We start from the raw sequence: 24,039 nt of genomic DNA, 5'->3' as shown, positions 1-24,039 counted from the left end.
ACAAGTCAGAGCTGGCTACAGAGGAAAGGATTTCATACTCTCCCAAGGGAAGTGGAGCTTCACAAGTTTCTCTTTCAGAAGGGATCAGAGCTGGGGAAGTTTACAGCAATTTCTCCAGATGGTCTCCTGTGTATAAAGAGAGACTTAAAGAGTACACCTTGCACAGGGTTTCACCCACAAGTACTGCCAAACACCCTGGTTTAGAACAAAGCCCATCCCTGTCCATAGAAAGATGCTCCCTGGCTTCAGTGCACCTTGAACCAGGTCCTCAGTTCTCCAGACTGGGGAACACTCCCACAGGGCAGCACTCACAAGAATTGCCGACAACCTCTGCTGTTTTAAAAATGTCATTTTCTGAGAGAACTTTGGAGGATACCTGATTTTCAGGGTATTTTGTTCAAAGAGCAATGGAAGGGGTTTGCCCCTTTATTGCTGCTGTAACAAGGGGTAGATCTGACAGCAATACTCTTGATGACGAGCCTGCTAAACCCTTCTTGTGTTTGACCCTCCTCTTTGTACACCCTTGGATCACACTACGTTCAGCTTTGCAGCATCAGGACTTTCACAGAACAATACCTCTTCCTAGCAGGTGACAGGTTAAGACAAGGAACTTTTATGATCTTATGATGATTTGAGGAGGCAAGAGGGAAAAGCACCGTTGGCTGTCCACAGAAGAATCGAAAGAATGCTTTATCTAGGAGCTTAATAAGAAGGATTTATTCCTTCTCTCATACAGTGTTTGTTTGTTTGTAGCCATAACAGTGACAGAAAATATTTTATATTACAAGCTGAGGAAAAAATGAAGAGCTGAGACATTTTTGTCTCGTGTTTGCAAGTCCACACCAAGAATCAGTCAAGTACTTAAAATTTATTTTGTAATTTATCCTGTAATTAAGCAGGCTAAATGCTCTTTTTGAACAAGGTTAGGATGACTTACAAAAAGTTTTTAACAAATGTCAAAGCATGTTTCAAGCTGGAAGTATCAACAGGGGTTTTTTTAAGTGTTTGCACTTTTTAGTCCAGACCAAGGGAAGGCAGGAGGACTAGCATGTTTTACAGCATCATGGCCAGAACTGGGTGCATAACTGCTGTGAAGAAACAGCCTGAGGACAACCAAGTTTTTTCAGTCAGCCTAAAGCAGCTGACAGTGGGGAGTTCCTGCGGTATAACTCCAATTCAGACAAGTTTGCCCATTCATAAAGATGCCCCTTGGAAACATGACAGCAGTTAAGCAGCATGTGAGCAATCATAAGTAACATGGTTTAGCACATTCTGAATGCAGAGCTCTGGGGAGGGGGTCAGAATAGACCATAGTGGAGAAGATGGTGACATGGGCACCCTTCTCCTTGTGTTGCCTGAAAAACCAAACTCATACTTCATAAAGCAGGGCTACAGAAAGTTGTCTGGGATGCACGACTCCAGGCAAACAGTTCGAAGAAGTATGACAGACCACAAACTTGTAGGAGTGCTGAAATAGCAAACACATTGCATATAACGCTCTACTCCGACTTCAGAAGCACTGGAAGTTAGAGGCAGTATCAAGCTACCCACGGTGCATTTTAAATGTTTCTCACAACACTTAAGCAATACACAATAATAATAAGGCATGGCTAATATCACTACTTTCTATTGGTAGTCGTTTATCAGTTTAATTCTTCACAGAGTATAAAGCACTTAAGAGTCAATTTACCAAAGATAAAACTATCAGCTCTAACCCTAATGAAGCAAACAATCATACAAAATAAAACCCCATCAGAATGCCTGTTTGTATTACAGTGCAGTAACTTCCTTTAGAAACACTATTTTTACATAGAAAGCTACATCTTTGGCTCCTGATATTTACAAGAGCTTCACTGAAAGCAACAGATCTTGCCACCATTTTACAGCTCACCGGAATTTGCTCTATTTGTGTTTATAGTTTCCAGCAGACTGCTGATTTGTCTCTGAGTTGACATATCAATAAAACCTCTGTCAATTTTCCAGCACACGAGCCGCATTACCTTCTGCATGTTGGCCCACACCCAACCCGGGCAATTACATTTCATCTGCTAACTTTATCCTAAAGTCTTAACTCTATATTGTAATATTTTTCTTTCTGTTGTCGTTGTACATAGTTGAACAGCTGCTCAAAGAGCTTCTCCAACTATTTCTGCAAACAAATTTTGTTTTCCAACATTCACAATAACACAAACCAAAAATGTCCCAGCAGGCTGAACTGAAACACCATTCAGAAATTGTTGAGATTTTCAGATTATTTCTTCTCTACTGTTTATCCTTAGTCTAGCTCTTATTTTGGTGGACATGACAGTGCTAGGTTAACTATTGACCTTGGTGATCTTAAAGATCTTTTCCAACCTAAGCAATTCTATGATTCTGAATATCCCAAAACCCTAACAAAACCACAACAGAAAGTTTACAGAAGAATGAAGTAGGAAAGAGTGGTTAAGCACTTAAAGGTAGACTTGAGTGAAGATTTTCACCCCCAAATTAAGCAGTCTGGCTGACAAACACATCAGCTCATTTTGACATGTTCAAAACCAAAGACTTATAATATCAGTTCAACCTCTCCTCTCATTCTGCACTACATTTTAAAAATACTTCTAAATAAAGAGTTAGCTGCTAAAAAAGGACCAGAATTTGAACATTGACCATGATTTAATGTCTCAAAATGGATTTTTTGACTTTTGAAGCCAATTCTCTAATTAGTCAAGTATTTTGGAAAAAATGTAACTCTAAATCACATGCATCACTAACCTAAGTTCAGCCATAAACCAAAGAGTTATGTTTGAACAAGATGACCTACAGATGTGGTCTGAATTCTAAGTCTTTTGGTTGGAATGCTTGGTCTACATACACACAATATAGAAGCGGTACTGCATACTGTTTAATTTCACTGTTCTTAATGAAACCATCACACACAGTTCCACTGATTTAACCAGCTCTTCATGAGAATATGGAAGAGTACATTTCCTGTTTTCAGGGGCTGGAGTTTCAACACAACAGTCAGAGAGCAATCAAAGTTGCCACAGGTAGCCTTGATTCTATCAAATTCATATTCTTTGTCCCCAGTGTGTGCAACAGATTTAACAAGTCTCAACATAAACCTTAAAAAAAAACAAAACAAAACATAACCTCAGAAAAATACAGCAGGCTGCCCTTCTGCCTGCTGTGCATCTCTCAGTAGGACACAAATGAAGTTGTTTTCAATCTAAGGAATAACACAAAAGACTGGTCAGATGCTAAGACAATACCATTTGATAGCTCGTGTGTTTTATTTATTGCCGACATCTACATCTGTGGCACCTACATGCTCAACATCAACTACAGAAAATCATGAGCTTTCTGTTCACCAGACCCCCATTTGGTTCTCAGTAACTCATAGCATGCATGCATGAGTTTCAAGACATCACAACGGAACATGGTTCAGCAAATGCACACTGGAACAGGTTGCCCTGAGAGGCTGTGGATGCCTCCTCAAGTGTTCAAGGTCAGGCTGGATGGGGCTTTGAGCAATGTGATCTACTGGAAGGTGTCCCTACCCATGGCAGGGAGGTTGAAACTAGATGATCTTTAAAGGCCCCTTCCGACCCAAATAATTTTGTGATTCTATAAGTTATGACAGGAAGGGAAAACATGAAGTTTATTTTAATGTGTGCAGTAAAGCTACTGCACAGCATGATAAAAGTTGTATATTGCAAAATAAAAATTAAGCAGAAAGCATGTTTCCTTAGATATCATGGAAGAACTGAATCTTTGGGAGGTCTTGTGAATAACTTCAGGGAAGACCTTCAAGCAACCACTGAAGCAGCACACAGATGATTTAACTCTGACCTCTCAGGTCAGAGAGGTGTATCACAAGATCGCTCAGCACGCAGCTGCAAGGTTTGAAAGAGCAAGGGCAGTTTGGACAATGGCAAGTAGTTTGAACAGATTACTGAGTTGGAAAGGAGGCAGTTGATTGAAGAGAAGTAAATGGCCACACCAATAATTGGGGGAAATTTTCCCAGCAGCTAAGTGTAATAGGAGTGATGTGTGGTACTGCTTGTTTTTCCTCCTCATGGCAAAGGGACTCATCAGTCAACAATGAGCATGATACATGCCTGAATCAGAACCTACATTTCTGAGAAAACATCTACAGACAGAAAGAGGTGGAAAAAAACATTCAGAGTTGTTTCAAAAACCCCACAGAGATCAGTGTCTCAACGGACCTCGATAATTCTAAATACCACTGCACCTTCTCTGAAAGTCTCGTATGTCTGCTCATGTGCAAGACTCAGTACAGAAACTCTCACTGGAGTTATCTGGGATGATCACTGTAAATTTAAGAGGTTGCTAATGCTCATAAGGAAGACTCTTGGAGGCAGACCTGTACCTGTTCCCCAATCAGGTTTGTTTAATCTGCAAAGCTCTGCTGCTGAACTCTAGGAGAGGATGATAAGAAAGTTAGGGTCATAAACAGAACACAGTTCCCTCCTAGAGATCAACATGGTTTCAGTTAAGAATTATTTGAATAATTCAATTGTAATAATATCAACACATGCTGTTATTCAAGTAAAAAGTGTTGGCTTGCAAATAATCTATTTGAAGCATTGTAAGGAATGACACTGAATTATACCCATTTCCTACCCAATGCTTCTCAAATTAATTATGTTCCATTATTGCACTTTCTTACTATCACATGGCCAATCTGAGTGTGTGAAATGGCTTCTGGCACAGCCAGACAGAGTCTTCACCAAACCACAGTTTTGTGCTGATTTGGTTAGGGACTGAAACAGGGGAAAAGGAGTTACTAAGCAACAGCAGGCCAGAAGCAGGAGAAAGGTCTGCAGTCTTAATTGATCCTAACTTTAAAAAGCAGTGCAGCAGTAAGAGAAGGCTCAAATTGTGAATTTTATTGCTTTGGAAGGGAAAATAAATCATCATTAGAAACCCCAGGCAGGCAGTCTCTCTGAGATCTGGGTTCTTCATTTATCCCAACTATATGCTGCATGATGTATTGCAAACACTTTTTTCGTGGAGAGATTGAGTAGCTTATTCTCAGTACTGAACAAGAAGATGAAAGACCCAGATACAGATCTTTTATTTGAGAGCCCAGCATACAGAGACAGTTTTGCTCTCTAGCAACTCCTACCTCAGGGAAGAGGAATGCGGTAAGAATTACGGCTATATGGGTCCCCAAGACACTGCTATCCACGGAACTGACATCATGTCCAGATATAGCTCTGCTTCCTCCTCACCACCTATGGTTAAGAGGGTTGTTCCTTTCTAGAAAGCCAGTCCAAAGCCGAGTCCAATCACTCAGACTGGGACAAGGGAATTTGCTTAGCTAAATCTCTGTTAACGTGATCAAGCAAGGCAGAAATCCTGGCAGTTTCCTTCCAGAATCCACATTTATTTCCTCCTCTTCTACTGTAAGCAAAGTAGTTTCATGAAGATGTGATAACAGAACATGAGTTATCACATGAAAACTTATAAATTTAAATGAAAAATCCCTTGATGTGGAAAGTGCAATGAACTCTACTACTGAACAATCAGCCTTTATTTGCCTAGCTAGCAGTACTTTGAGCAGAAGTTATTTGCTTTAGCTTCACCTGAAGAAAACCTGATTTCCTATTGAAACACTGCCTTTCTATAAGATACAAGTTACACAGTTTGGTTTTTTTAAAGGAGCCAAACATGTACAAAACACCATACAAACACAAAGCTGAGTACCTCATGCTACTGATCCTTCCAAATTATTATCTTTTCTTCCCATTTCTGCATTCTTTGATTTTGCACTTATTTAAGTATATTAAGTTTTTATTTAAGTAGATTTCAGCATTTACTGGTTTTCCCACATACTCCAATGTACTTAAAGTGACTAAAATGAAACCACAAGAGGTAAAACTACTAGAATGACTGTTGCTGAGGAGGAAAAACCAGCAACCCAGGTCTCTCAAACTGTCTGATGATTCGTATTTAAAGTGTTGAGAGTTAAGAGTCACCTTCTGCTCTGATTTGTACTGGTGCAAGACAACCAAGCTTATGAAATAGGATCTGGCACCATGAAGAGGATTGTCCCTTCACAGGATACGAGTAATAGCCACTTGAGTAAATGCAAGTTACTCATATCCTGCGAGTGGACTAATCTGTCTCTGTACATTCATGCACATTTTTAGTTGCCTCCAGGAATCTGAAGGCGAATCTCATTTGTTACCTAATGAAACTAATTTCATCAGATAAAACACAAGCATACTGAAAACCCACTATTACTCATACATGAGTGTAACCAATGCAGCATTGCTTAAGTTCTGTTTGATTAGGGTCCACCTCTGAACACTCACCATTCACCACACAAACCTCAATCTCCCTAGTTGGCTATGGTACATTCCCAGCTGATTTGCTCCAAGTCCTAAGGAGCAATTTGACCTCCTCTTTCTTTATCCACAACACTCGTACTTACTATTCTTTTAAACTAAAGTGATTCCCAGAGTGGGGTGGCAGGTTGTACATCTTCCCTGGAGCCTGAGAACTTACCTTCCCTTGTCCAAAACAGAAGCAAACCATGCCTTTCCTAGCTTAACTGCAAACATCTGAAGTAATGGACATACAGTGACAACCAGCCAACCTTCATGGGCATCCAAAAGTGATACACAGATACTTATCTACTATTCACATTTATATATACAGTTACACACAGAGAATATATATATACACACATATGCACTTTGAAATAGCGGCAAGATTATTCTACAAAAGTCATTAAATTATTCTGGTACAAAATACTGTAAATTGTTGGTCTCCATAAAGGAAGAGGAAGGCACAATCTCTGAAGACTTAATGCACCAGAAGAATTTAGTGACCGGGTTGCAGAGATGAGATAATGCTGAGTTCTGAAGGAAGTAGCCACACAGTTCCAGTATGTCTGTTAAGGCACAGTAGTACGACGATGGGAGAATAAAAATATCATCAAGTGATACTGAGACATAGGCCTACAAGCCTGACTTCAACAGAAGTCAAGAGGTTTTGAAGCAGGCAAGAGGTTGCTCCCATCAGAAGGCAACAGGTTTTGAACCATAAGCAATGTGGAGCGTGGGTTAAGATGCAGTATCAACTAATCAGAAGTCCCGTGCTAACATGACAACCCATTCCCACCTAGTGCAAGTGCAAGAAGTCTAACCTGGACTTCCATAACGCATTTGATGTGCTGCCAGACAGCTCCGTGACTTTTAGTGAGTTAGGAAAAAACTGACATGCGAGATTTATGCACTTAAAAAAGCACGTGTCCTTTAGCCAGTAATATACCACGTTGAAAGAGAAAGTGGTGGGATGGGGCACTGTTACTCCAAGAATGGGCCTCGAGTTTTTAATCCCGGTAGCTAACGACACACAACTTCAGGAGGCTGTGGCTCCGCGCTGCACACGGGAGGCACGGGAAGATCATGTCGAAGGAGCCAAGCACAGAGATCGGGGTGAAGTCTGGCGGCGTGAGAGGAGAGGCCCTGCACCGAGAAAGGCACAGCGGGGGCAACCGGGGAAGCCCTTGGCGCTTGGGGGGGGCGGGCGGCCACCCCCGCTCCCGCTGCGGCCGAGCTGCTGCCCGGCGGCCCCGGCGGCGCCTCCACCCCGCCCCGGCACCTTGACCGCGGGGCCGCCGCTGCGGAGCTCCGTGCGGCGGCCGGGAGAGGCTCCCCCGCGCCGGCAGCAAGCCCAGCTGCCCTGCCTGAGCTCTGCCTCAAAGCCGCGGAGCTACGCGCTCTAGTTCTAAGCTGAGCTTTTATCGCCCCGCGTATAAAAGCGCGCAACAGATGGCACGGAAGAGCGCCGTCTGCGAACGGAGCTGGCTTCCAGAGCCGGCACAAACTCCGCGTGTGCGTGCGGATGCGCTTGTGCTGTCCGCGGGGGGAGAGAGCGAGCGAGAGGTGCCACAGCACGGCTTTAAACGCGGACGCCCGTCGCGCAGCGCTCGTCAGCCCCGCTCCGGCACCCCGGGCCCCAGCGGCTCTGCCCCTCGACGGGCCGGGCCGGGCCGGCTCCGGCCGCTGCTCCCGGCCCCCCGCCGGCTCCCCCGAGCAGCAGGGGCGGAGGAGACCTACCTGCCGAACCGCCCAGGGCATCCTCGTTCTCCAGAACCCCTCTGTGCTTCGCCCCGCGGAGCTCCCCCTTGGATTTCCAAACGAGCTTTACCATCTTGATCATCTCGGGCAAGTCCCAGGCCAGGGTCCCCTGCTGATAACCGGGCAGGCTGCCCATGGGAAAGGGCATCGGCTCTTCCCCCGTCCTCCTCCGCCTGCCCGGCTCTGTCGCGGGGAAGAAGCGCTCCAGCACCGGCATCCTGGCCCGCGCCCCCCGCCGGGGAGCCGCGGCCCCCTCCCGGCCCGAGCAGCCGCGATGGGCATCCAGAGCGGGGCGGGGGCGCCCGGCCGCCCACCACCGCCGCCCCCCGGCCCCGCGCTGCGGGCGCGGAAGGAAAAGGAGCGAGCGCCGAGCTCCGGCCGCCGCCGCGCTCCGGCCGCCCGCCCCCCTGCGCGCCCTCAGCCCGCCGCCAGGCGCCGGCAGCCGGGGCGAAGCGGCTGGCGGGCAGGCGCGGAGCCGCTCATGCCGGCGCAGCGCCGAGCCCCGGGGGCGGGGGCGGGGGCTCGGGCCGCTGCTGCGGCGGCTGCTGCTGCCGGCGGCGGCGGTGCGGGGGCTGGCGCAGCCCGGCAGCGGCTCCCGGGGCAGGGCCGCCCCTCACGCCCCTCTGGGCGCTAAGGAGGGGGGGTGGGGCAGGGAGGAGGCGGTTTGACTGTATCCCTGCCGGGATGCCATGGGGGAGCCCCCACCCCGCCACCCCCCCGCCTTCCTCCTCGCCCTCGCCCGGCTGGCTACGGAGCCGGTGGGGGTTTTGGCCTCTTAGTCAAACCCCGCCGTAACCTCGGCTGCCCTTCTGCCGGGAGGAAGGGCGCTGATTCACGTCCCGCCGCTCGCTGCGAGGGCCGGGAGCGGGCCGGGAGTCGGCGGCCGTGCCCCCCGCCTCCACCGCTTTCGGACGCCAACCCGAGGGAAAGCACCCAAACCCAGCACCAGCAGGGCAGCGAAGGTGCCGGGCGCTCGACGGGTCCGAGAGGAGCGAGCCGCTGAAATGACGGGTTTGGGGGGGGTGCGGTGTCTGCCCCGCGTCCTCATGGCTGGGGCCGCCGAGCGCCACCTGAATGGGTTCACGCTAGGACACTGCCTGGTGGCAGCGATCACTCACAGCCTCCGTCGGGAAGACAATTATTCATCGCTAATCTTTAAAAACAAGGCAAAGCCGCCCGGGAGAGGGCTCCGTCTCATGCAGAAATTGGGGGGTGGGGGGCGTGTGCCGGGGCTCTGCAGCCGTCAGCGAGCCCGTCCCTGGGCTTGGGGGCTGCCTTCGGCCGGGCACCGCAGCAGCACCCGTCCCTTCCCCGGGGTCCCTGACCGGGAGGAGCCTTGCGATTTTCAGAACTTTTATTTTGCCTTTATACAATATATGCCTTTTACCCTGCCCCTGGTACGGGTCTGTGCTTTAGGTGTTAGTCTACAGAGGGTACAGCAGAGGGGTGGAGGGTGGGCTCTCATACCAGCACTTGGTTTTCCTTAAAATTTCAGAAGACTTAATGGGATTTCAGTGGGCATTACAGTACTTCCTAGCATGCATAGTAATATGTTTGTCTAGTCCAGGTTACATTCAATGTTCTGCCTTCCTTCCAGATGGAAAAAAAACCTCAAAAACCTGGCAAAGAAGCAGGATCTTCCTTCACAGAGTAAGAGGAGACAAGAGAATGGACTGAAAATTAACAAACACCCTTAGGTGTAGAAAACAGAGAGCACAAGCCTTTCCTCCTCATGCCATCCTCAGCAGGGGCAGCGTGCTGTTCCCCTGTTCGAGGATCCTCTGCCATCCTTATCTTAATGTTCCCACCTCAAAGTGACAACTCTAATGCTTTTCAAAAACTAGCCCTATTTTGACTGCAGGCCATAGTGCCATATATTTGTATACCACACTTCCAGGTGGCTCTGTCCCGAAAATTGTGAAGCGCTTCCGAAGTATTATACTATTGTTGTACTTTTTGCAGAGACCTTAGCATCAGGATATCCTGACTCTTGGAACAAAGGGGTTAAGAACAAAGAAAACAAATAGATGATGTACAGTACAGTAGCACAAACATTAATGCATTTGTACAATCTATGGTTACAGTTTTGTAGAAAGACAAATTTGTTTTTAAGTTCATATGGCTTCTTGTGATATTTTAGGTTTTTCATATTAGTGTGTGTTGTGCAATTACTCTAAAGCAATGTTGTTCCTGTTAGGGGTAAACTAGCCAACTGAAGTCCAAAAGACTTAGAAGACTACTTGCCTACTGAGTTAAACCTTACACCCCAACTACTTCATTTTGGTTTTGAGCTACAAGGAGTTGCAGTAACTTTTTTTTTTCCAGTTATTGTTTTTCCTCTTTGTTTACCTCTGCACTTCCTGCTCCTCGCTGGGGCAAAGAGCAGAAGCATCAGAGCACTGTTAAAGAAAGCTATCCTTGTGGCATTTCCAGCTTCACTGGATGCAAAAAATACCAGACATCTCAGAAGAGAATGTATTCATAGATGCCCAGCCCAATTTTTAGATGAATATCTGAATATAAGTGCTTAACAGATCTTAGCCACCAACCCTCTTGACAGCAGCAACAGCAATCTTTGGAGTTTTCAAAATCTACACTACCTTTTTATATCCTTAAAACTATGGGAAGTTTTGTGCCACCTGTAGTCGGGTCACTTGGGTATGTACCTGCCTTGTCAATAAGATCAGGCAGTCAGAATCAAAGCATTAATTATTGTATCTGTTTTCACTTACAGTTCTACATGTGCAAAGCACAAGGCCAATCAAAAACCAAACTGAAACGGTGATCTGTTTGTTAATTTTAGTATTTCAAAGAAGTTATGTAATAAACCTATGTATTTTTTCTGGGAAAATTAGTGTCAAATGAAATCAACTGCTTGAGATGGCCTGGAGTTACACCCCACCCACCCCCCGATTTGTGGCCAGTTTAAGGATCAGCAGTGACAAATGAAAAAGAATAAATAGTGTAAAAAATGTTGCCTGGCATTAATGGGTATGTCTGTAAATTAATACACCTTATTCTTACCAAACTTGTGCTTCACAGTTGTACTACAATTCAGTGATTACTTATCCTTAATTCATCCAAGATTTTGCTGTTACTGATTGATTCTTGCTTTGTCTTTGTTATAAGAATGGATCCAGATGAGAGCTGCTCACAGGAAAGCCTGGAAGATCCATACTTGTTTATGAAGCATCATCTGTAGCATCATTCTCAGAGACTTTAAAAAGACAAAATGCTCAGATTTTGCAAGTTATCTTTTTCCCTGACTTCAGTTGCGCTATGATGATTTGCCCAACTTGAAGATGTGACCTCAACATAATGCTTTTCATTGTGCTTGAGAAAAGCCATCAGAATTAAAAGATAACATGCTCCTACACAGCAATGTACCCAGGCATTTTTGACTGCATTTTGAACAGTCCTTGAACAAGCTCGGCTCACCTAAAACTTCTTTTTCATTCCCGCTTCCAGCCAGAATTTAAGAAGTCTTTCAACAGAAATGGATGACTTTATTGCTACTAACTGCATTTCTCTCTGACTCCGAGTCAAAGCAGCTTAAGTGATTACAAGAGAAATATAAATGTATTAGCTCTGGCCCTCATTCATCCTGAGAACCAATGCCAACGAAAAGGCGAACGGAGTCATCTGAAAACCTGACAAGGCAGTGCGTATTTTCACAGGTAGACACGAGAACTGGAAACGACCTGAGGAAAGGAATACTGTGGTGGGAGAAAAGGGAAGGGAGTAAACTGACAGATTAATAGCTGGTGTTTCATAATTGGTGTCTCTTAAAAGGCTTTACTTGTTTGCTTATTCACTCCAAAGTTATGTACTAAGAGCAGCAGCAGCAGAATTGCATGCCAGATGGTAGAGGAAGTGCCTCGTGTATCTTTCCAGTCTACTGAAGCCTGCAGGGCCGTCGTTAACCCACTGCTCTGGTTTTCATTGCAAGTCCCTTTCTTCCCCTTTTTTCTTTTCCTTCCTTCAAAGAAAATGGAGGGAGGGGGAAAGAGGGGAAAAAAAAAAAAAAGAAAAGCCATGGTTTAAACTGGCAATAGCACCATCCTTTTGGCTTTGAGCTACCCTGTCCTGTGCCAAATATACTGTCTCCAGCAGCTCTCCCACAACAAATCAGTCCAGGCACACAAAAGCTGTAAAAAAAGAATGGTGAAGAAAGATCCTTGATTCCCCCCCTCTCCCCCCGCCTTTTCCTTTTGCTTCCCTCCCCAAGCTTCATTCTCTAGCAATGACCTCCTGCTTGCCAGTGCTGTAAGTGATACTGGGACCTCCAGCCTGCAATGTTGCTGACAGCTTCCCTAGAGTACAGGCGTCTTTGCCTTTCTGTACTAACACAGCATTGTAAAGGAGAAGTTATATTCTATTATTCCTCTCACTTCTATCTGATAGCTGATGTTTGAAAAAATGGCTCATAAATTAGTAGAGTGGCAGATTCATTACTATTGGAAACTTTGTCTATTCTTTCAGCTAACCCACACCACTGCATTGTGTCACAACTTACAAAGAATGTATTCCCAAACAAACACCTGAAAAAATTTGATATTGTCTCTTTATCCAGTACATTATTAAAACAATAATGGAAAACAGACTACCATTTTTTTAAGTGATTAGCAAACATTAAATACTTCAAATGTAGAGACCAGTTTCAAAGACTATCAGATAGTGATTTTTAGAAAGTGTAAAGCATGTGTCTTCAGACAGCACTCATTAGTGGAATCATCTTCAATCAGTAGTCACTTATGAAAAGTATGCCTTTGCCTCTGTCCTAAGGGTCACAGAGTCATGCAGAGACAATAGGCTAGGCCATCGCCTGGGGTCAGACCCAAGTGATGACACCATCACTGTGATCAAGTTTTAGAAGTCTTCAGGGATGTGATGACCTTAAGAGAAAAGAGAAGATTGCGAGTGCTGGGGCACAGCCCTTACACATAAAGTAAAAAAAAAAAGCTCCACGGATTTGCAAGGCAGCCTAAAGTGAGCAGCAGAGAAAACAAGAATGTGAGTAACTTTTAGAAGAGACAAGGGAACAGAGTACCTAAGCAGCCTGGAGAATAGGATAGTTGAAACATAAGCAGGCAGAGTTATGCAGAGCTTGCAAGAATTTTTCTAATGACCTCCTGGAAGGTTTCTTTCATTGCTTGAAAAAAATCTTAGTACAATTTTCTTATTCTTTGCCCCACATTTGTCTCATTCCAGATGTCTACTATTTTTAATTGTATTCTTACTAACAAGAACAATTACTCTTATTTGTTTTTATTACTGCCATTACTTTATCAAATACATATAATATTTATGATTATGAATAATTTTAGATTTATATGGAGAGAGTGTTTTGCCAATTATTAGGCCTAGCATAAAGGACACAGCCAGCATAAAGATGAACCAATAACCAAATTGTATTTGATACAAAAGGGTCAGTACATGGGTGAGCATTGGGGGTACAAGCAAGACAGGTTATACATAATTGACATCAATCCCAGTGACCCCAACAACAACACCGCACAACCAACAATGGGTGGAATAAATGGTGAAATGCAGTTTCCCATAGAAGGGACAGGGGACAACTGAGTCAACAAGCCAAGTACATAAGACCAAGGAAGCCACATACTGAATCTCTACACAGGCCACATTTACAAAAGCCAGACCTGACTAGAGCCCAGTTCCAGGGATGTGGGAGGTCCTTCCCCAACAGGAAACTCTGCAAAATGCATCCACCTCACAGACAGACACTGCCCCTCCCTGCAAGTGGTCCCAGCTTTTATCCCTCAGTGGGACACCTGACCTTTGTTTACTTAATGCAGGACACCCTTGGGCTCATTTACCCAATGGCTCTCCCTGCAAGGCAGCCGCACCCTGGAGGGAAGCCTAAAGGTAAACTCACCCCCCCTTTGTGAAGGGCTGTGGGAATCACCCATATGTCAACCTTAATTTGGGGCTTGGGGTTGAAACCCCAGCATTTCAGAGAGTTATTATGTCTTTGCTCTAGACTGGACATAATAAATTCTATAAACTCTATCTCAGAACTTTTTCCCCAACCCTGACATTATTTTAATATTTTTACTATGAATTCTTAACAATTTGCTAACATGTTTTGATGCATACTCAAGGTACACAGTAGGGGATTTTTTTTATCTGATACCATCTCACTGTCAAGAGTAGTGAAATGAGTTTCTCAGGGAACGGTAGGATGTGCTATTTGTTATTGCCTGAGCTGCACACAGCATCGCTCTTTGACAGTCTCACCTACTGGGAAATGTTGAAGACAGACAGTGGTGTTCTATGAGTTCATGGTAATCTTTTGTTTGTTGTCATCAGTCAATCAGACTCCTTGGAAAAAGATTCTGGAAACAGAGGAGTGAGGATTGCTTGAGTTCTGCAGGGCAAGGAGCCAATTGCTTTTTCTTTCTTAGCACATGTGAGATGGCACATTTTTATGATTAACAATTTGTACTACTAACTAAGCAAAAATGCTTGTGGTAAAGGAATAAACAGAAGTCCATAGCTAATTGGAAACAGTGAGGTTGTGTAATTTTTCCATTGCCTGCACTGGAAAATTAAAAGTTCAGCATACTGAATCTGATGCTTAAAATCTCCCGCAGTACACAGTGAAATTCTATGTAGCTTTAAAGGAAGTAACAGATAATAGACTCATTTCACCTTAATAAACCATGATAAGAAAATAATAATGATAAGCTGAAGGAGGAGTAAGAAGGAAATTGCCAGAACTAATTTAACTGTGTTGTACGATGTATTTGATGGACTCTATTAGTTTATCTCCTCCCTCAATTCTTACATGCAAGCGAGATTCACCTGAGCCAAGGTAAAGTAAAAAGATTTAAGAAAAACTCATTGCCAACCCCAAACAAGCTGTTATGCAGTGATCATTGCAATGGTTTTGCAACAGGTGCTTAATAATGGACTAAGGTAATGGAGTGGGAGGTTAGTAACAGTGCATCTAATTGAACATGTAGGTAGAAATCAGGTAGGCAGAACATAATAACCTATTATACAAGACAGTGCAAATTCTAGTCATCATCTTTATGTAATAAACCTATGACAAGAATAACTGCTGCATTCTGCAGTATTCCTTTTTGTGAATAGGTAAAAAAAGACTGAGTAGAAAAAGGGACTAGCCAGATAAGAGACTCTTATCTCTTAAATGCATAACTGAAATTAAGTTAACTGGATAGTCTCAATGAATTCAAAAGGATTACTGCTGTCTTTAAAGCGGAGCACGTGCATACATATTAAGTACTTACAAATTATGTCAGCATTTTGAAAGATGAGAGATGCACCAGATTTGAAATATTTCTTCTTTCACCTACTACCTTAATAAGATGGCGTGAGTGGCTATATAACCTATAGTACCCTTGCCCCTTATATGGACAAGACTTGCAACTATGATTTTGTCTCTTCCTGTCTTTTGAAATTATAATAATAAAGTTAGTGGCTGAAAAATCTGCATTAAGTGATATCTAGTTTAAATTTTTGACAAAGAAAGCATAGTACAGTAAGAATAAATGCGATGGAAATATAATGATAAATATAGAGGAATAATATGGCTTGCTCCTTCAGATACCACAAGATCTGATAACTTCGTTTTTCATTTTAGATTGCAAAATGGAGAAGACATAATATTTGACTAGGAAAACAAGCACTATTTAAAATAAAATTAATACATATTTCTTAACTTTTAAAACGTTTTATATATTTGATGGCTGCACATACTAATATTGCAGAGTATCTACTCCCTGTTATTCTTCGTTTTTTGTCTTTTTGACTTTAATAATTCATGGTGAATTTATCTCTGTGTGTAATCTCATTTAGACCCTATAATGAGCATTAGGATGGCATAGGTTAGGGATAGGCCTGGTACAGACCTCCCCCAAATTTATTCCTATTTGCAATGCAAGAGTAAAGTAATACAACTGAACTGGATTTTGCCTGATGCCATGTACATTCTGATAGCAGACTTATCGCTGGCAGTGACTAAATAAGCTTGATACTTTGATCAGGTTGAATACCTAGGCCACTAAACTATAGCAGAACAAATACAGACGTGTATTTTGGATGAAATATCTATGGTACTTGAGTACCATTCCTACATTTATGCTCATGCTGTAACCACACTGTCTGTCTTTATTCTGTCTGCACATCAGCTTTCCGATGATGTGCAAACCCCAAAGCTGAGGTTATTTGCCCTCTTACAGAAGTGCTATGGCTTCATTTCCCTCTTTGTGTCTTGCATGACAGCAGCGAGTGCAGTTTGCTGTGGGGATGGACAGGAGATACAGCTGGGAAGTCGTGGGAAAGGTCTAACAACGATGCACAAACATCCTAGTGATAAACTAAGCTCCCTCTGACCTACTTTCTCATGACTGCAAAATCAGGTCATATTTACTGTAATCAAGCTCTTTGCGTTTCTTATAAATGCATCTGTGTAAATGTAGCTCCACCAGTATCAGCAGCTTTGGAGCTCTACTGTCACCCCTGTGCTGGCATTTTATTACCATGCTATCAAAACCTATTGACAGTTACGCAAACACATGTTGGTTCTTTTCTTCACTACAGCTTCCACTCGAAATGTAGTCTTGCTGATGATGCCGCTGCAGAAAGAAAAAAACTCTTGAGCAGATAGCCTGAGAGGAAAAGCTATCTATAACTGGTTAAAGGCATCCACTAGATCTGCAGATGGAGGGGAGGCTTTCTGGAAAAACTGTTTCTCTCAGATGTATTTGGGCAGGCTGCTCTCAGTAATTCAGTTCCAGCTGAAGTATGCTTTCCAAGATATCCTGACCATATGTAAAACCATAAATGTTTTCCAATGTTTCCGAAGATATCTGTTACAACTTTTTTTTTTTCAATCCAGGCAATCACACATCATTTTGCAGGGCTCTGCACAGCTCTTACGATAGCAATATTCATTTAGATACATAGTAATTGTAAGATACGTTATTCTAAAAAAACCCATAATTGATCAAAAGCTTAGTAAAAGAGGAAAGCATTCAGGTTATTTTGATAAGATGGTCATGCAAATATTATACTTTATACGGATTTTTTCCCAGACCTTAGCCACATATCAGAATATGAGCTTTGGTCATGGTTTTGACATCCATAAACATCTCATCAGTAGCAATGGGATTTCAGAAGTTTTCAGGTGGGATAGTCAGGCCAAAATTTCTGTCTCCCTTTCACTGCCCGTTCAATACTAAGGAGTATATTTGCGTGTCCTTGATCTATTTTTCTGAGGTCTGCAATATCATATGCCAAGTCAATTACAAGACATCACTTGTTATTTAATCTCACAATCTGAAGACTTTAGGGTTACTCTCTTTATCTTGCTTTCTGCTGACAGAGATGCTCTAGAAACAACAACAAAACCATTTTCAGCCACCTTTGAGTGGGATGAGAGAGCTAAACATAAAAGTGATTGCTCCCACAAACATTTTCTCCCACCCACAGTTGCAGTCTGAAGATGCTTAATTCAGAAACCAAGCTCAGATCCTTAGAATGACAGGCATCATCTTTTCTCTATAAATGGAGGCTTGGCAAAGAGTCACCCTTTTTCTGAAGTCTGAAAAGTTCTGATCACACTCAGAGATGCTAACTGAAGGAGATTGCTGTGTGTCTCCATTAGCCAAGGAAAGAAAATTTCAGTGCTCAAGGGAGCACTGAACTGCCAGGGACAATTGTGCTCCCCAGTTCTCTACTCCACACTTTCCATAGAGCTCTGGTCATGCTCTTTGAGTGCTTTGAAAAGTGGAGGTGTTAGACAGTGTTTGTTACTCTCCCAAAATCAGTTAGAAAAAAGTCCAAATGATGGTCTAGTCTATCTTCTTGCTAATGCTGGCTTGTTTTTAATGGAATATTATGCATATACTAAGTAAGTAAATGGTTTCTGTTGTTTTTATCAGGAACTTCTTACGCACTTCAATGAAACCCATTACACAGCTTTTGCTGTTATTTTTAAAGTATAATATCAATGTTCAAGTAATACCAGATGAAACTGGTTTCAGCCACCATCAACTTTGGCTTTTCAGAAAGGGAAAGAAATTCTCCAGTATTTCCAACTTCAGCTGGAACATTGGCACAGGGAACAATTTAGCGGGGCTAGCATGCAAGGAAGTGATGTAACTTTTACCAGGTTTTGTGACTGTGTGGAAAAAAGTCAAACATCAGTTGGCCTATCACCCTATTAAACCACTAGTTTCCTATGCCAAAGAATTGGAAAATGAACTGCATCTCCTTTGCTGACATTTGCCATCTGTATCAGATGTTTAATGGCTAAATCTCAGGTTTCCAACTGTGCCATTACATGTGCTTGTATATGTCCAATAAGAAATACTTATTTAAGTCTAATTTTTGCATTAACATAAACTTCCTTTTCTAACATAACTTCTAGCATAAACAGAAGTGCACGCTCCTCTAGGACTACCTGCTGGTTCCTTTCTATTTTCTTTTAAAAAACACAGTTCCTTAGTTCAGAATACAATTGCTAACATAATAAAAATAATGTTAACAGTAGCAAGTTGGAAAGCAGAATTTGTTTTATGAAATGTCAGACTTTGTTTTTATTAGAAATCAGAAGTTAAAACCAAATGTCCATCAGGTAGAATTTAAAAATTCACAGTAAATTAGTTCTGAGAAAATATTTTTTTCCTTTTGATGTAACAAGTATTCTGTTGAGATAACTTCAAAACATTGCATTAGAATAACAGATCTTATAACCTGATATTTGAATAACATTTAACCTGGTATTTGAATAACATTTGAATAAACATGTTAGAATATTAAAGTCTAAATAAATTAACAAAACAATAGCGAAGGAAAATTACCAGAAAAGGTCAGAATGTAATGCTGGTTGTTTTCTTAAGAAATGAGAAGCAACTTTCCATCATTGAAAAAATGTTAATAAAAATATTTTTTTTAGAAAAAAAAGGTAACACTGCCTTTTCTCAGGCAAAATTACTCCACTGAAAAAATTAATCTTGCTGTAGCTATCTTACTGAACATTTTCTATCTGAAAGTGTGCGGAAGCAAAAGCAAGCACTGGACAATGCGAATGCAAGAATGGGGATGCAGTTGGGTAAAAAGCTTAATGGCTTGCAGGTGGCTTGTATGTGGCATGGAAGAGAGAGGAAGACCTGATGGCATCTCTGTAGCACTCAGATACCTTTGAACCAACAGTGGTGAAAAAACAGCCTTAGCAGCTCTGCAGTTAATGCCCTTTCCTGTGGCTGGGACCAATAGGATGTGATGTACCGTGGTAAGAGGAACTGGCAGAAATTTCCCTGTTGAAGCATAGTGAAACTATGGAGAGATAAACAGGAGAGAATGAATGGTAAAAGAGAACTATATACATTCAGTGGCTGGTAGTTACTTACTATGGCTAATTACTTTTATTTTATAAAAAAGATAATGAAAGGGGCAGACATTTATTAAGCAGTCAATAGTTGGTCTAGATAAGATGAAAAATGCTAACTTTGCAGACTATATATTTAAATCTTAAAGGCGAATAGAAGTTTTATTTAACATGTACATCAATTTTAGGTTATTTTTGTCATTTCCCTGCAGCACAAAGCCAAATATAACTTTCCTAATTGCTTTTTTTCTTTATTACTGGATGCCAATATGGATGCCAGTGCATATGTGGGAGTACAAATCATTTTGGATTAGATCAATGCTAACAGATGTCTGTGTGGTTGGAGCCTTGTTCTACTAGATGTTACACAGACAGGTCCTAATTATTATTCAAAGGTCAGTGTAAGAAACAGGAACTGTTTTTCAATACTGACTTTAGATACCCAGCTTGGCCACTAACTTAAACAGAGAATGAGACAGTCCCCAGGGGTGCAATTCAAAGCACCCAAATTAGCTTTCTACTCTGTATCACCCTATCACAAAGCCTGTGTCTTCTCTTTGACTCAAAGAGCAGACATGGGAAAACAACTAGATAATTTAACCAGCCAAGTTTTGTGCTGGTGTTTGAGTAAGCTATATAAGTAACCCTAAATGACAATAATGCACAGGGGAGTAGCATTTGGCACAGACCAAGGACCCTAAATTATAACAATTGCCATTTAACAATTGTTTAGTAGAATTCATCACATCTTTGGCAGAAATCCAAACAACCAAACTTTCCTTCTTTTTGTTTTGAGGTTCAAACATTCCTTGCTTTCTAAATAAATAAATATTGGAGTCAGCTGTGCGCCTCAGTTTCTGCTGAGATCAGAAGTGGAAGGATGAGAACGGTGCGGAAGGTGCTCCCCTTCAGTTGTTTCCGGGGAGGAGACTCTCATGAGAAAATTCTGACCTTAGGTTTGCTGTCTGAATTCCAAGATGCTAAGACAAATTGAAACAAGCATTCAGAACTTTAAATATTTATTTATTTATTTATTTATAAAATGGCATCATCAAAGCTTTTGAAGTTTGCCTGTTACCTGCTTAAACATATCAACAGTATTGCTTCGAAAGTATAGATTTTGCAAATTCAGACTCTGAAGCTCAAGAAAACAGCAATGGTAATGGCTGTATGAATATTCATAAGTTAAGAGAATAACCAAGACAGTCTTGTTTTCAGCAGTTTTCACAATATCTAATTTATGGGGTTTCACTGTATTAAGGGCATTCTCTCCCTTCTTCTCTCTTTTATACAGCCCTTATGGGAAAATAAAGGAAAATGAGCTGTGCTTTTGTAATCGTCTTACATCTCTACAGATGTCAGCTCAAGAGTATCCAAAAGATCTGTCACACATTACACATACTCTTAAAAAAAGTAATGTACTTATTTTCTGGACAGATACAAATTCAGCTCCCTGGTCTATCACATTGTCTCTGTGATAACTAAAAAATTAGTTTTAAACACTTTGTCTATATCTAAACTTCCTAAACTTAGGAGTTCCTCCTGGTTCCAGGGTTGGCATTGTGAGACTCAGGGCTGGGATGAGATCTGGAGCCTACTTCTCCTTTCTCTCTTGCCCCCTGATTTCTCTGGGAAGAAGTCCAGGGATGTAAGCTGCAAAAGCACCGTGCTGCACTGGATTATGTTGGTTGATAAGGAAACCAGAAGTAAGTGGTTTGTAGCATCTTATACCTGCCATGTTGTATAGCTGTAACCATTTTCTTGTGGCTAATATGAGAATAGTGTTATCTTTCTTCGAAGAAAGCAAGCAAACAAAAATCTTAGGAACAATGAACCTTTAGCAAACTGTAGTAACAGAGGCCTTTTACCTCTTCTTAGATACTTATATAGTTATTCTGGACTATTCAAGATTTATAGTTATCTTGTCATCCTCAAGGTTCAAGTGCAATTGGCAAGACAGTACAAATAACAAATACATGTTGAAATGTAACACTGTTAGCCAGGCTCAGAAATGGTGGTGTTTTTTTCAGGGAGTCGAGTAGGAGTTCATCACTTTGCAATGCCTATGAGTCACACCAGTTAGCACTGGCAGCCCTGCATGACCCTGCAAAGTGCTGTCTCCCCAGCTAACCTCCAGGCCTGAGTGTCTCAGTTTGCAGGATGTCTGAGCAGCTTTCCCCTGGGCCAGGTGTGGGCAGGGACAGAGTACTTGCAACCACCCCTGAAGTCCTCAGCAGGTGCAATATTCAAGAGGTGTTAGAAGTGTCCACCTATCTTATTGTCCAGTCCACTTATTATTGACAAAAAGTGTCTAGCATCTGCAGTTGCATTTATTCTGAAGAAATATTTAAAAGATATTTTTTTGTCCACCCACATTTGAAAATGTTTTTTTCTTTTATTATTTGTATTGTCTTGCTGATAACATCTGGGTTATTAGGTGAGGGGACAGTTGCAAATTGTGGCAATGGCTATAAGCTCTGCTGTTCACCCATGACTGAAGTGTGAACACTACTGAAAAGGGTTGGATATAAACACTATTTGTGAATATGTAACTTGAATATATTATGAGGGAAAATTTAACGTACTGTTGTGGCCAAAGCAATGTTTTGATCAGAAAGGTGGGATAAGGATCAATTTGGTCAAAAAAGTGGGATAAGGACCAATTCTAAGAGTCATCTTTCATAGCCACAAGTAACAAAGGACTCAGTTACTTTATATTGTTTGGGATAAATAATTTCCCTTAATTTAACACAGGGAAAAGTGCTTACCTAATTCATCTTTTGTTTCAGTTCTGTCGTGACTGATGGATCAACTGAATGGTTACAGCTGGCAGCCACAGCCCACACTTGCAGCCTAGCCCATGTTGGGCAAAGCTGCGGGCCCAGATGGAGGCTGAGATGTTCTGGAAGCGAGACGTGCTCAGAAATTGCCCTGTCTGGCCTATTGCCAGCACTGTGCACTGTAGCACTGAAATGAGCTGCAACAGATCCTTGCCTTCCCACCTAAATACCAAAAAAGCACTGCTGATTGATGCAGGCCAGTTTGCTCAGCATCCTTAAGGGAAGGGATGCATCTCTGAGAGGAGCTAGCACTTAAATGCTTTTTAGCATGAGCTAAACCGTATGAAAAGCTGTGAAACAATAAGAGAGGGAGGCAGAAATTCCTGTGTGTGATTTTTCTGCTCCAGCTGTGTGTAGCCTTGGGTGGGAAGAAAATCTTCCTAGCCCGTCTGAATGTAACGGTGTCTTGTTCCTGAGCAGAACTGATGGGCAACAATAGAATTTGGAAAGTTGTCATTCTGAGTATCTGTAAGCAGTTTCCATGCATTTCTTTAACATAGGCTGTTTTCCACACTATGGAAGATACTTATTTAATTTTGTTGTTAAAAATTTACATAAAACTCCTCCAGTTGTGCCGCACTAAAAAGCATTTAAATGTATTAAATCCCTTTTCATTATGAATCAGTAGATTTTAAAACCTAGAAGCAGCAGGTTTCTAAGAGGACTGCTGATTTTGGTGTCCTGATTTCAGACAATCCAGGTAAAAGCATCCAAAATGAATTGATTTTAAGGAACTAATGAATAAGTATCATCTGATTACAGATATCTTTTTAATATGTTGCACATTGGTATCATAAAATCATAGCCTGAGGTTTTAAGTTGTGATGGAAAAGATAGAATAGCTGAGGAAAAGGTATCATTGTTCCTTAAAGAGCCAAATTTCTTTTTTAAATATGTGGTATGTTTCTTGGCTGGACTAATTCCTCCCATCTGATGGAATATTATCTGCATTCATGGAGCATGTCCAATTTAGGGATTTTTCTCTATTATACCATGTAAAATGCCTTTTACATACACAATATATTACTGTGCATTTGCTTAGTACATGAGCATTGGATGTTTTCTGGAAAAAATCCACTCCTGCTAATGCTCATATATGTGGAGTAGGTATGTGTGCAGACATAGGAAGGCAAGGCAAACACACCCGCTTGCACATGCATATGAGGGACATTGAGAATTAAAACCATAAATATCAGGCAATATGCTATTCCCTCTCTGGCTGAATTACCTGTGATGTTTTTAAAATATGAAAATTGGACACCAGTTGCAACCAAGTGTTTTAAAATTCCCTTAAGTATTCTATAATCAGAATTGGCTGTTTTTAAACATGACTCCTCTGTAGAAGGGCATCAGAAAGTTTTGAGCAGACAAGCGGTAAGTGTCTTGGACATCTGATTCTTCATACATGTGAGTCCTCTCTAAGTCTTATCACCCTTTCTTATTTCACTCTCTTATTATTATTCCTCCTCACAGAGGAAGAAACTCTTGAGCCATCCTTGGGTCCCTTCTAGTTAACCAACAAAAATAGATAATTTGATTCATGTGAGGTATTTGCATTGCTATACTATGAGCTGAAAAGAGTTCTCAAAATGCCTGTGTCTTTCTGGGGACTGTCAGGAAGCTGCAGATAAAAACATTCTTACTGCGGACACATACAAATTTACAAAAGAGGTAAGGAGAAGGCATGCTGCTCCCCTGGAGATGCTATGTGCTGTCTGTGAAGAGA

At 42.0% G+C, this 24,039-nt stretch overlaps 1 protein-coding gene across 4 annotated transcripts in view; it reads right to left on the bottom strand.

The window, feature by feature from the left end:
* PDE7B (phosphodiesterase 7B) overlaps positions 1-24,039 on the bottom strand; it is a 179,824-nt gene that overhangs the window by 77,247 nt on the left and 78,538 nt on the right. The window contains exon 1 of one of the 4 annotated variants that reach the window (XM_074896375.1): positions 8,085-8,492. The exons of 2 other annotated variants lie outside the window; for them this stretch is intronic. In XM_074896375.1, the coding sequence (XP_074752476.1) occupies positions 8,085-8,313 (229 nt within the window). In that variant the 5' untranslated portion in view covers positions 8,314-8,492. Of the gene's footprint in view, positions 1-8,075; positions 8,493-24,039 lie in introns of those variants that run through there. One more of the 4 variants, XM_074896374.1, reaches the window with a different exon arrangement.

Source organism: Athene noctua, chromosome 1 (assembly GCF_965140245.1).
Source record: "Athene noctua chromosome 1, bAthNoc1.hap1.1, whole genome shotgun sequence".
Classification (NCBI taxonomy): domain Eukaryota; kingdom Metazoa; phylum Chordata; class Aves; order Strigiformes; family Strigidae; genus Athene; species Athene noctua.
This window is presented reverse-complemented; position numbering and strand designations above follow the sequence as displayed.